The sequence below is a fragment of the Suillus fuscotomentosus genome (genome assembly GCF_016647785.1).
Source record: "Suillus fuscotomentosus strain FC203 chromosome Unknown F5891scaffold_362, whole genome shotgun sequence".
Lineage (NCBI taxonomy): Eukaryota > Fungi > Basidiomycota > Agaricomycetes > Boletales > Suillaceae > Suillus > Suillus fuscotomentosus.
In genome coordinates, this window is record NW_024539874.1 from 1 (window position 1) to 13,947 (window position 13,947).

The 13,947-nt window shown below is 47.4% G+C and overlaps 4 protein-coding genes across 4 annotated transcripts; 3 read left to right on the top strand and 1 right to left on the bottom strand.

The window, feature by feature from the left end:
- Positions 1-1,206: 1,206 nt before the first annotated feature.
- F5891DRAFT_970392 (uncharacterized protein) lies at positions 1,207-2,031 on the bottom strand (the record flags this gene model as incomplete). The annotated part of the gene is made up of 2 exons (XM_041376340.1): positions 1,207-1,891; positions 1,943-2,031. The coding sequence occupies 2 exons, from the start codon at positions 2,029-2,031 to the stop codon at positions 1,207-1,209; spliced, it is 774 nt and encodes a 257-aa protein (XP_041216325.1).
- A 950-nt stretch (positions 2,032-2,981) lies between these two features.
- F5891DRAFT_909326 (uncharacterized protein) lies at positions 2,982-3,251 on the top strand (the record flags this gene model as incomplete). Its single annotated transcript, XM_041373594.1, has 1 exon — positions 2,982-3,251. A coding segment is annotated over one exon (270 nt), but the record flags the coding sequence as incomplete, so codon positions are not given.
- Positions 3,252-3,503: 252 nt separating this feature from the next.
- F5891DRAFT_970407 (uncharacterized protein) lies at positions 3,504-4,322 on the top strand (the record flags this gene model as incomplete). The annotated part of the gene is made up of 2 exons (XM_041376342.1): positions 3,504-3,758; positions 3,807-4,322. The coding sequence occupies 2 exons, from the start codon at positions 3,504-3,506 to the stop codon at positions 4,320-4,322; spliced, it is 771 nt and encodes a 256-aa protein (XP_041216327.1).
- A 519-nt stretch (positions 4,323-4,841) lies between these two features.
- F5891DRAFT_970402 (uncharacterized protein) lies at positions 4,842-5,380 on the top strand (the record flags this gene model as incomplete). Its single annotated transcript, XM_041376341.1, has 2 exons — positions 4,842-4,919; positions 4,973-5,380. Coding segments are annotated over 2 exons (486 nt in total), but the record flags the coding sequence as incomplete, so codon positions are not given.
- Between the last annotated feature and the right edge of the window lie 8,567 nt (positions 5,381-13,947).

Consider the following 13,947-nt stretch of genomic DNA (forward strand, 5'->3'; position numbering starts at 1 on the left):
AAAGTTATTTTTACTGCAGGTCAACAATTTTGTGAAGGACAAAAGTATAGCCGAAAAAGTGGGCTGATCTGGATTCTGAACCCCCAAATTACTAATGAATCGATCCGTTGATTATGTGCCCTAGCAAGGTTCAAGAGTATGACGGGGAGGCTCAACATATTTGAGACTTGAGTTAAGAATACTCAACTTCGTGCCACCTATATAGTTTGATTTTATTCAGACCAGCTTGAATCCGCTTGTATCGGAAACAATCGAGTAGCTTTATACAGGAGCTGCAGCATTGTAGTCCAATGGTCATATAATGAATAACATGCCAGTTAATGAAGTTGCGGATTATTTCTAAAGCAACACGTGGCAGAAAATGCCCAACGTGATGCTCAATCATATTACTGAGACCGTTGTTGTGCTATTCTCAGCGGGGTAGAATAGGCTGTGGAGTGGAGGAGGATTTGAATCATGATGATTAATTGACTCACAGGCTAATACCGTCGACGAATGTAAGCTGCCTACGTTGAAATGAAACCAACGCAATATAATCATACCTCAAGGCGGCCCGAAAAAGTCGAGCAAACACAAATCGCTCCAAATAGAATCACAGAACTTTTCAACGCGGTATATAATTAAGTGGCAGCCAATGCAGATGGCAGTGAACACACTTTTGACGATGTGTAGAGATAATTTGTCCGTGACTTTGACTTCGACCCGAAAGAACTGTGATGGTGAAAATGTATAAATGTTCGAACAAAGAAATCCCGTTGACCCTTCACAGGCGTAGAACTTACCTAAGAGAGTTCGGACCGTTTCATACGCGCCCAGTGTGCAACTACGACTGATTGTAGTCCGACCAAAGATAAGCATCTCATCACGAGGTGTACCAAGTAGCTCCGATTAGTACGATGACAAGCTTGCACGGTGAATGTATGCTCGAGTGCTCACCCTATGGCGCTGGATCAGTTCAAAAATGTACACACACTTAAGTCACACACACACACGCATACGACACACACACAGTAGTTCAACACACATGTACTGTAGTATTGCAACACATTCAGTACTACAGGTGCATTTTTAAGTCAATTGTTCTAACTAAACTGGCTTGAATCATTGGGCCGCTGCAGCCCTGGCAAATATCCGAGTCTCACCAGACTTGCCAACCAAGTCATCAGATGACGATCGAGGAATTGACTCGGAGGATATCCGTCCCGTTTATAAAATTTCTTCATGGCTTGGCAAGCCCAAGGTATCCAATTCGGCTTTCGTCAACATTGGGGCAGGCTCCGTGATCAGGGCCGCCGACAACTGCTGAGCTGTCTCCTCGACGAGATCAAAAGCGAGACAGAATGCTGTTGCATTCTTCACCGTCTGAAGCAGCATTTTCCAGCACTCCGGATTGACCCTTCCAATTTCTGGCCCAAGTTCCTGGAAGCGCTCGATAGCTTCATGGAATTTTTGAGGATTGCGGCCATCAAGGAGGAAACGAGCCATTGAGTTCCACCATAGTTGCCGCCAATCAATGAAACATGCGGTGTTGTCAGTGCAGTATGGTGAATGCGTGACAATGGGTGGCTCCTCGCAGGCAACAATATGGTTATGCTCATCGAGAAGTTCTTTTAGATCTACGAAGGCATTCCAGACTTCAAACCCAAGTCTCCTTCGCACTGGTCCTGGAATATCACGGATGCGAAATTCGACGAGACGGCGAAAAGCGGGAACAAAGAACTTTGAAATTGAAAATTCGAGGCAGAGTGCGAGAAGTTCGTATGGTTTGTGTTGAAATCGACGTTCATGGAGGTGATTGATGGCGACATCACGAGCCTTTTGACTCATGAACTTGTTGCTGAAACGAAGAAGGTCGAGGACATCATCATGAGTGGGACCTTCGGGTTTCCAACTGCGTAGTCCTACATTTAGAATAAATGCAGTACCTCAAGAACTGTCTTACCTGTTGTATGCAACTGAGAGGAACAGTTCGAACATATTCATGCTGAGTTCGGGAATGATAATTGGATGATCATCGCTTGAGCCTTCCATGCCTACTGTCAGCGGCAATTGACTTCCAACAGAAAACATCTCCTCAAACACAATGGATGTGCGTGATAATTGAGTTGCATGGACCTTGAACAATGCATTTTCAACCTGCATTTTGACCGTTAGTCTACAGTATTGTCAAATGAAAACATCTGACCAAGAAAATATGAGTACCATCGAGTATATAGAAACGGCGGTGTCGAAACCTAAGAAGACTTGGGGCCCCAAACATGATGGTCTGCAATTGAAGTTTGAATTCAAGTCGGAGCACAAAGGACGTAAATGTAGTGTACCGCTTTATCACCTCTATTCACCAACCATGGATCTTCCAGCTCTACCAGAACACGAGAATCGATGGCCACAAAATGTCTATACTGCGGAGGGTATCATCAGCAATATATACAATGCTGCAATTAGAATACTTCGGTCAAATGATGCAGAACCAACCAGAGTGGCGTACCACTATGATGCACTGTCCACAGAGGCCCTACCTTTGCTTGAAGCCATTGAAAGTGATACAAGTCCTGCTGATTACCAGCTTCTGCATGACTGGCTACTAGTATGTGCTAGGCTTATTGGGGAGGTAGCCGCAATGCTCAAGGATATCAGCGGAAATCTTCATGTGTAAGTCTTTCACTTGCCTGACACTCTGCTATCTAAATATACTTCAATCCAGGGGAAATGCTGAACGGGCAAATGTGATAATCCCGGAGCTTGTGACTCTGGGCCATCAGCAATGTCGACTTGGGCGTCGGAAGAAAATCATTAACTTCGATTTCGTCAGTAAAGCCCTATCTAACCAACACCACATCATGCTGCCAGATCTCGCACGAATCCTCCAAGTGTCCCGCACTACTCTGTGGAAATTTATTCGTCAACATGGCCTAGAAAAACACTTTACAGTAATTAGTGATGCTGATCTCGATCAACTTGTGAGGACTTTCAAAGAAAGTAAACCAGAATCAGGATTCCGGTACCTTGTTGGCTTCCTTCGACACCAAGGTTTTCGAGTTCAGCAGCATCACATTTGGCAGTCCCTGCGCAGAGTTGACAGGCTGGGACAAAGGCTGAGAGAACGACGTGTTACCAGAAGACGAAAATACCGAGTCGCTCGACCAAATGCACTATGGCATGTAGATGGTCATCACAAGCTCATTCGATGGGGCTTCGTCATCCATGGTTTCATTGACGGGTATTGTCGCACTGTAAGTCAATTAATTTATAAAAGTGACAATACACCTTATGCACCAACAGATAACAGCACTACAAGTCAGCACAAATAATCGTGCATCAACTGTGTTGGATTTATTCATCTACGCAAAGGATGAATATGGCATCCCATCTCGTATTCGTGGAGATCGTGGCGGCGAGAATATTCAGGTTGCCACACACATGATTGCGACAAATGGTCACAATCGTGGCTCGTTCCTATGGGGATCGTAAGTGGAGTCCTCTAGAAATTTACTTGAATAATAATGCATGTTAGATCAACACGGAATTCTCGCATCGAACGATTGTGGGTTGAAGTAGGCACACAGTTTGTACGCCGGTGGCGGGGATTCTTTACCAGGCTCGAACGACTTCATAAACTCGATGTTGACAAGCCTGGGCATCTGTGGCTCCTCAGTGTGCTCTTCTTAAATGCGCTCAATGATGATTGTCGACAATTTCAACAAGAATGGAATTTGCATCCTATTCATGGTTCTGATACCAGGGATCGAAGCCCTCAGGTCAGTGAATATTCAGTAGTGCAGAATTGTTATCTCATAACTATGAAGGATATGCGCCTTCTAGGACAGGCATCATTAGGTATCTATGAAGACGAGTTCGAGGGTATCTGTCCTACAGTTCTGCAGCGCTATTATGGTATTCATGGCCAGGAGGTTGTCCGTCATCGAAATCAGACAGGTGCTGGCCACCCAAGTGACGAGGCAGATGAACCAGCCGAAGATGATATTATTGACCGCATTGAGCAGGAACAAGCAAATGATGTCCAGCATGATGCTGTAGAGGTTCCAGACAGCAATACTCCTTTTCGGAACGAAGAGGATGAAAGTATGTTCTTCGAAATACTTGAGGCGGTTGTCATGGAGGGTATTGTACCGGAGGGATACAATTTACGGGAGGGTGAAGATGAGTATGATGAAAACACAAGTGAATACCTACGAGTTGGAAGGCGGAGGGAGCATCATGTGGAGATATCATTGGCTGACCCTATCTGGAGAACTCGCTCAACATTATGGGCTCAGGCATCTAGCGTTCTTGATCACTTTGAAGCAAATGAATTTTTTTGAGTCGCTTAAGTAGTACTTTACAAAATTCGGAGGGACCCAGGACCATTGTATACAAATTCCGCACCTCGCCGACTAATTTGTGTTCTGGTCCTCTCCTCCATCTCACTTAGAATGCCGAAGCCAGCATTTTGCAAGGGCAATCCTGATGAATCAGTACCCTGCTATTGTGAAGAGTACTCGGCACCCACCAATATTCCAGTTGGCCAAAAAGAGCTTTGCGCTGAATGTTTGCATGGGAAGAGCAAACATCCACGACCTCAACCACCTGTACTGCCAGTGGCTGAGCTACCAGCAGTCACTACTGCAAAGGAACGAGCTGGAGTGACAGCTATATTCAAGCAATCGCTCGCTCGACGAGCTGGACAAGGTAGTCAGAATACAACTACTGTGACGGCTGCGAGAGATGAGGTGATGGCAGGATTTCGCCCAACTGCAAAGCAGAAATTCCCAGTGAGTAATTTACCTAACTTTTGCGTGTTCGAAATGACTGGTATTGCCTAGGGCAGGATTGTATCCTCGAGACAGGCCAGCTCTTCAAAGCAAGGTCATGTCCTGATCAAAGTTGGTGCCATTGCCGTCTTGGTCAATTACCTTGATGTATGTTAGTTCGAACAAGCTATGGCTAGTATGAGCTTACCGGTGACTGAAAGGACAAAGGAGAGTTGTTGACCACAATTCCGCCTGTCAAGACAGAGATGTCAAAGTTCAAGCGAAGGGGATGTGCTCACTTTGATGGAGATCAGTCTGAGGACAGCGGCAGTGTGGATTTCAGCTTTTGCTTGGACTGGACATTTGAGGAAGTTGATGCTTACATTCGAAGACTATTTCCAAAAGTCTTTGAATACCTCGACTCTGTAAAGGTTGGTGATGTAAAGGGGAAGGCTACAGACAATGGGGCATCTGAATGGGTGTTAATTTCAAAAGAGAACCGCAGGCTGAGTGTCGCACCTGAGCCCTTCCCAACTGGCAAACATCTCGAGCGGTACAAAGGCAGAAGCAATGCCCCACTTCAACAGACAAATATTTTTATCGGTGAGTCATTAATAAATTCGTCCTAAATTTTCTAATCAGTGTATGCACAATGATAGGTATCCGGAAATTCATACCTGAGCATACTTATGCACGCTGGGACCCAGACATGGTCATTATCGATATAGCTGATGACAGCGATGATGGTGACGACGGCGATGACAACGACCATAAACAAGAGTATGGCCTGGGGCTTAAAATCGAAGACGATGTATTCACTCAAGTTCCAAAGATTGGTTAGTCTCACGTGCACACTCTCGAGCGCAGCGCTGTGTTTAAAATTCATTGTGTTACTTACTTCAGTGCGTCCAAAACGCCCAATGCAACGTGGAACCCGTCAAGAACCAGCCCAGAAGAAAATGCGTGGAAGTAAGTACTACCATTTAATTGTATGGGAACACTACTGACACATAATATTTAAAATCAGCTCATGGACGGCCCATTGCATCGAAAACGGGGAACAAGTCGGGAAGATCCTCAGGCAAAGTTGAACGTAAGTGTCGAGTTTTTATTTTCTGGCAGAAGTCAAATGTCTAACACTTGGAATTTACAGTTTTCTGTTCAAGTGACTCTGATACGGACAACAGTCTCAACGCCCTTCCAGCTAGTCTGAAAGGGATGTCAATCTCACCACTGACTCAGAAACGTGCTCCACGCCATAATCCAATGATGCCATTGATCAAGGACGAAGAACACCAGGATATCGACCTGCAAGACTTCGCAAAGGCTCAGACTCATGTGTCCGCAATGCCCCTACCTAATCGGCCACTCTTCCAGCCTCTCGTTTCGGTCCAACCTACACTGAATGACCTGTTGCGCGGCCACCCAGATGTCAATGATCCATTGTCACGTCCGTTCCACAACCCCTGGACGACGGACTACTTCATTGGCTCTATCAAACTTTGGCTTTAATTTGTGCGAACGTCTCATCATCCCATTTAATTCCCCTCACTCCTTTGAATCCTATGTCATTTGCCCTTTAATCTTCCTCACTCGTTTTAATCCTTCATCCTGAGCCCATACTACTATTATACTCTTATTTTAATTCCTATCCCGCCAACTTATTCTTCATTAAATGCTGGTTGGTTTATTTGAAAAAATCAGTTTATCAGTTTATCTCACACATCCTCGCCTTCATCGTTGCATCCGATGGCATTGTCAATGAAAATCTCATTGAATTTTTCGCCAACTTGCTCTTAGCCGTGTCCGTCTCCTGGCTCAAGAAGCGCGGTCTTACATTCTCGTCAGCCACAAAGAGGGTATGTACACCAATTTTGCATCAGCATGTTCCAATTGCGCGAAATTAACCAGATGGAGCGCGAGATGTACTTACATTCTTCCCTCATCATCTAAGACAACCCATCCTCCTACTACGAATCCCTTCCCACCTCCTCCAGCCGCTTTGGCACCTACACCCACATATGGTCATCATTATCCTTCGCCACCAAAGCCAGCTTTCCCTCCACTCAATTCTTCCTACATCACACCACCCACATTGCCGGACACGCCATCACCAGGTTATTCAACATCGACATCAACAGCATCAACAGCATCTCCTCCAACGCCCCCAGGTATGAAGGATTGTACGGCTCACATCGTTTCAGCTTCGTCTTCACCAGGTATCCCAAAACACGAGCCAGTACCAGTACCACCGCCATTAAAGCACAAGATGTTCGCGTTCGCTTCACCGCTGGACCTGCCATCAGCGCGCTGATCTCATAGGCCAGGGAGACTCGAAACTTTGGCCGCTTTGCTTTCGGTCATCAGAAGTGTTCAATTTTCTTCAATACAAGTGAGATTTTGCCGGAAATGCGCCTGTAGTACTGAATATATTACAATACTACAATACATGTGTGTGTTTAACTACTGTGTGTGTGTCATATGCGTGTGTGTGTGTGACTTAAGTGTGTGTACATTTTTGAACTGATCCAGCGCCATATCACCCCGCGATTCATGGTCTATGTGATATACATACACGTGAAAGCATATGGCCACATGGCAGGAAAAACTGAACACCAATGACACTAGTGTTGATGAATGAAGAACTCGAGGCATGCGTATGCAGGCGGGTATCTTGGTTATGCATCTAGATTTCCTTTTTTTCGACTTCGTTGGTCTCCTTTACTGCCTCCCTACTAGCATTTCGAAACACTACAAATGCATCCCATGCGCTCCCCGAAGTTATGCTATTCATCGCTAGCGCAACCCCTTCTTTGAAGTCTGAAGCTAAACCTGCAACAACCAGAAGCGCCGATGCATTCAACAAGACGAAGTGCAGAACAGGCTTTAATGACTCTGGTATGTCATTACCGGAGTTGAGGAGCGCTTTGAATGTCTCTGCGTTCTCTGTTGGCGTTCCGCCAGCTACGGATGTAAGTGGATGGGTGCTCAATCCGAAAAGATCTGGGTGCAACGTGGTTTCGGTAATGTTGCCATCCACTAATTGCCACGCGTGTGTGTTGCCTGCACAGCTGATCTCATCAAGTCCTTCGGCTCCACATACCACGAGAGCGCGTTCGACGCCACCCTCATGTAGGGACTGAGCGAAGGTAGGACCAAGCTCACGCTCAGCCACACCCAGTACCATGCCTCGTGGACGTGCAGGGTTTATGAGGGGTCCAAGGACATTGAAGAGCGTTCTGAACGGTAAGGACTTGCGGTATGGTGCAATCATAGCGAGCGCAGGATGGTAATGAGGCGCGAGGATGAAGGTGAACGGCACCTTAGATATCTGAAAGGAAGTGCCTTGTGAAGGGGCAGTGAATAAACAATCAAGGGATTGCAGAAGATCTGCTGAACCAGATGAAGATGTAGAAGCCTTGCTTCCATGCTTGTTGTTTGACTCATCAGCTAAGTTACCGTAGCAGATGCAAAATGATCCTACCTTGATTACTCGAGCACCTGCGCCTGCAGCAACGACGGCTGCTGTGGTGCTAACGTTAAACGTGTTGTGACCATCTCCTCCAGTTCCAACGATATCGACTACAAAATCCGTGTCTCTATCCTCGATGGCTGCTTGTAACGCGCGCGCCCTTAGGACTTTAGCAGCCGCTGCAAGGAATTCTGGACGTCTTTCCACTCTTCCTATATGGAGGGCAGCAAGGAATGCACCTGTTTGTGCGGGAAAGGCAGCATCGGGGGTGAAAAGGTGATGAAGTGAGAGTTCAAGGTCTTCCGGAGTGAAATACTCGGGAGTCTTGACAAGTTTTCCTAGCAGAATTTTGAAGGAATTGGGAGTATATTCAGCCATAAGTATAGCTAGTATCAAGAAGATTTCTCTTGCAAGGTATTTGAGATGAGCAACATCTCAGGCTTTTGTACGATTTTTGTTACAGCTGATGATACGCTGGTAGCTATTTTGACGCGATTAGTGTCTTGGTCGTGACTCGTGAGCGAGTCGTGACACAATTGTGACGCGCTCTCCTGCGCTTTACACCAACGTTGAACGGATAGTCTATTTCAATGTTTAAGTTTAACTAAAGCTTTGTCGTCGTCGCAAAGTAGTTTCTTCAGGTCATTGATTGACCTTTGGAGCTCCTAGTAGGGTGGCACTCGTGGCCGTCATATATGAGATCTAGACTACACCGCATTCGCACGGTCCGCGACTGGGTACGCCACTGTACGCCAGCATCTCCGGTGTTCCAAATTGAGTGAATGTCAGAGATCTGGCCAGTCTGGGGCCAGTCTGGGGTCAAAAGTCTGGGGCCAGTCTGGGGTCAAAAGTCTGGGGCCACAGTCTGGGGCGTTCGGCAAACGCGGCTGACCCGGGCTGACCCGAGCTGAGTTTGAATTGTTTTTGTCACGTGTTTGCTTTGTGACAATTCCAAAGCTGCCCGCCATCGCGCCTGCTGTCAGCAGTAGTGTGCCCGTCGTAGATGGCTGCCGACGCACCCGCCACTCTACCCACCACATGCAGTTGGCATGCTGTGTTCGTTCTCCGACCAAAATGGACTATATCATGGTCGCTCATCGCCCATCTCTCCCGCCTGTCCTTCCTCCTCGCCCAACTTGTCTCTTATCCGCCCCCGCCCACATATTCTCCTCTCACTTCCTCTGCACCGCTCATTATCATGTCTTCCTTGCAACAGGCAGATGTTGCGTTTCTGGCCAGATTGTCTCTGCGCGAATCTGCAGTTAGCCTTGTCACTGATTGCACGAACTGTGGGGGTACAGTTCCAATCACCATATGTCGGAGCGATGCGAATGGGAACTCGGGGAAGCCCATGGCCAGGGTGCATTATCCGCATGACTTATTGACCTTCATTAACCTTTCTTCCCAGCATCAATCATGTTCCTTCTTTCACTGGTTCCCTCAACTTTTATCGCATCCAAACGTCATGGCCCTCCTCCCATCATCAAGTCGTTCCCCGAGTCTCACCAGTTCTCAGCCGGCACCTTCTACATTGTAGTGGGGAGCTTCGGGTGAAGGCCGGGGAGACAGGGATAGGAGGAGGACGTGGTCATGAGGGATAGCAGAGGATAGGAGAGTAGAGCAGATGACGCAGTTAGAGGAGGCAAGGACTCGACCGGCAGATTCTGGGGTCTCGGGGCTTGGGGTCTAGGAGCACATAGAGCACACTCTTGTATCATACGACAGATGACGACGACGACACTGTCTTCACCCTCTCCCGAGCGCAAGGCTGGCTAGGACATATGGTGATGAGAGTGGGGAGGTGACCCACGAAATCAAGCAGGAACCCGGATCAGGTGGAATTTCTATTGAAGACTGCGCACGGCTGCGACGCCTACAGCGAAGAGGCACACTATCAGTACTTCCTCCTACTTCTTCCCCAACGAATCCCTTGGAAGGAGCACCAACAACACCAAGGAGACGTAACGTTTCTCTGCCACTGCCTCACTACGTTGAATACGAACCATCAGGAGAAACCGGAGGCGCATTTCGCCTTCACCCAGCACACTTCACACCGGTAGACAATATTCCCTCCTCAGATTCTACTGAAACCTCGTTATCGTCGACTACACCTACTAGACCGAGAAGTAAGTCAGTAGCAAAGACGACATCGGCACTTCGTAAACCACCTCTCATAACAACCTCGAAATCAAACAAACCACGGGCAGCCTTAGGCAAAACACAGACAATGGGTACACCAGACACTGTGAAATCAGTACCACTCTTCTATGGTGACTATGGGGAGAACGAGAACCCATCAGCGTGGTTCGCTCAATTTGAACTATCGCTCCCTATATCTTGGACAGATGCACAGCGCGTTCAACGGTTCGGCATGCAGCTGACACCAGGAGAAGTTGCAGAAGAATGGTACCATAACTTAATGTCCCACCATCTCAGCTCATTCACCAACCTCAAACTTGAATTTTTCAAATGCTGGCCACCTCCTAAGCGTCCTAAACTCACGCGAGCGCAACAGAAGGAGCGCATCATGGCGCAAGTGTTGAAAGAAGATGAAATTGGAGTTTGGACGCAAGAAGGGAGGACGGGTAACTATGCACATGTAACCTGGGCGGTCAACATCTCGCGATTGGCACTGGGAATGGGTGATGTGGATGGTGCAATGATTGAGTATGCATTAGAAGGCATCCCGGACCTGTTGAAAGACCATCTCAAGTGCGTCTACAACTCATGGGATGAGTTCATGGAAGACATACAGGACGTGCCGAACATCAAACTCAAACGAGGACGTGAGAATTTAGACAAGGAACGAGCGAGGGACGTAGAGATCTCCAAACTCAAGATGCAAAGCATAGCATTTCCCTCGCCCGCTCCACAACAATTCCTGCAGCACGCATCACCCACGAACCACCCTGCACCAGTACGAATGCCGAATGTTCTCAACCCGTCATCATTCACCACAGCACCAGCAATGTTACCATCAATGAACGTAGGAATACCAGTGCGCAGTGGATACCCAACGTATGGCAACAATAGGGGAACATTTATCCCACGAGTACAGCTGTCTCGCTCCCAGATTCTAGAAAAGACGGCTCTGATGCTGCAAAGGCCTAACACAGAACCTGGGATGTGGCAATATGAAGCAGATGTCAGCCTATGGCACAGAGCATATGGTATGGACAGTGCTCAATCGTTAGAACGGCCATATCCCCTACGTCCGGGAACAGCAATGTTAGGATCAGGAGAGTGTTATAGTTGTGGAATGGTCACGGATCCGACACACCTTAGTTCGCAGTGTACGGCTACGAGTCAACTACGACCACATGAGACTCGATGGCATCAGTACGTAGCAGGACTATTGCGACGAGCAACCCAGCAGCAGACACCACGAATTCCATACCCCACACCAGTCCAATACGTCACCACGTTGAATCATCCTTACTTCCCACCGCAAGGGAACACACTGTCCGCACCAGTCTACCATATTGTGCCGCAGGAGGAACTCGGTTGGGGAGAACCATACGAGGGAGCAGGTGTTTCGGATCAAGGTTATGAGTGGAGTTCGGAAAACTAGGGAGGACCACTGCAAACGATGGACCAGCAGTAGTCCCACAAGATCAGAGTCCGTCCACCAACCAATCACCCATGTCGACGAAGCCAGAACATTTCATTTTTTCATCCTCTACAGCGCCGCAAGCGCTCAATATTGTACATACTCAGAACGGATCGCCTACCATGCCTGTCAAGTTACCTTCTCATCTCTCGCAAACTAACTCGCTACCAGTTAGTAACCCTTTGACTACAGATCTTTCTTCTTCAGTTACGGACGTAGTAACATCGTCTGAGAATCTATCAACGAACGCGCACTCGGTTGTACCCTCCACTATATCTAGCAATACTATCACTGATGTTTATTTGTTGGATGACGCGGGGCAAGCAATCAGAACTCAAACAAGCAATCCCTTCCTTACGGTACCTCATCTACACGGACCTCAGGGAGAGAAGATACGAATCCTAGCCATAGTCGACAACGGCGCCATGATCAACGCAATCGACACGGCAGCCTTTCAGTGGATCGCAAGAAGATTATCCCCGCTAAGTCCATCTTCTAGAACGCTGCATATGGCTGATGGCTCCCTAGTATCGTCAACCAGTGTATGGTCAGGAACAATCTCCTGGGGACCGATCAATATTCAAACAACCGTCGAAGTATTTCCTAGCGGAGGATCATGGCGCATGCTAATCGGAAAACCACTATTAGAGCAAGTGCGTGCAATACACGATTATAGCAGTGACACCATACTACTTCCATATGGTAACGACTTCCATCGAATCTCGAACTTCACCACATTTCGACCGTTACCGCTCCCATGCTTACCTACAGCTATCCGTTTCCCATCCAGTACCACCTTTAATCAAATCGTACCATCTTCAATGTCTATACTTAAGCAGAACGACGATAACAATAATAATATATTACATGTATCTACTATACCATCACCTATAGACGTACATAAACTCGAGTCATCAACTAACACTTCAATTCAACAGGCACCCATCAGCGAAAGGAACACGGACGAGCTCACCATCACCCCTCATCAAGCAACGCAATCAGACTCAGTTCCTCAATCGGTTTTTGAAGTGGAAGATATAGAACAAGTACCTACAGCAGGTGATGTACTAGACCCATCAACCTCGACGCTACCCAAAGATATCTTTACTAGGTTGACCGAATACGGACCGTTCTGGCCAGCACGAGTGGAAGCAATAGTGAACGCGGTCCGTTATGGAGAACACCTCACAGAAGATCAACGGGCACAGACTCAAGCACTTATTGCGGAATTCGCAGACGTCTTCGCACTATCAGTACGAGAGGTGAAACAAGTAGATTTCATCAAGTTCCGACTACAGATTCCACCAGACGCTACGCTCTCGAAGAAGGTACACCAACGACCGTTAACCAAACTGCAATGAGAATACCTGTTCCCAGTACTGGACGACATGCGGGAAGCAGGAATTACAAGGTTTATCAAATCAGACGAAGTAAAGGCCGTCGCATCAACGGTCCTCGTACAAAAAACGCATTCAGGGACAAGCCTTTCGATGGAGGACATACGGAGGATTGTTAATAAGCAATGTATCGCACTCGGTGAGCCACCGGATTTAGATATTGACATGGACTCAGCATCAGCAGCAGAACCAGAATTGAAGGAAATTGATACGCCAAAGGTCAAATGGCGTATCTGTCAAAACTTCAACGATGTCAATAAAATCTCTCAAGTCGCACCAACACCACAAGGGGACATCGCAGCGAAGCAACAACGTTTAGCAGGGCACGAATATATTTGCGTATTGGATTTTGCAGCCGGCTTCTATGCGGTACCGGTAGAGGAAGACAGTCAACCATACCTATGCTTCTACACGGAAGGGCGAGGATATGAAGCGTATCGTCGAATGCCAATGGGCGTGCAAGGAGCTCCTTCGTGCTTCAGCGACCTTACAGCACTGGCTCTGTCAGATATCCTAGTCAAACTACTCATGGAGCTATACGTCGACAATGGCGCAATGGCGGGAAACGTATTCAGTGAATTATTGGATCGCTTATGCATGTTTTTCACCAGGTGCCGAGAACGGAACTTGTCAATATCGCCAACGAAGACACAATTGTTCATGAACGAAGTCATTTTCGGGGGAGCACGAGTGGGACGGGAGGGCATACGGCCAGAT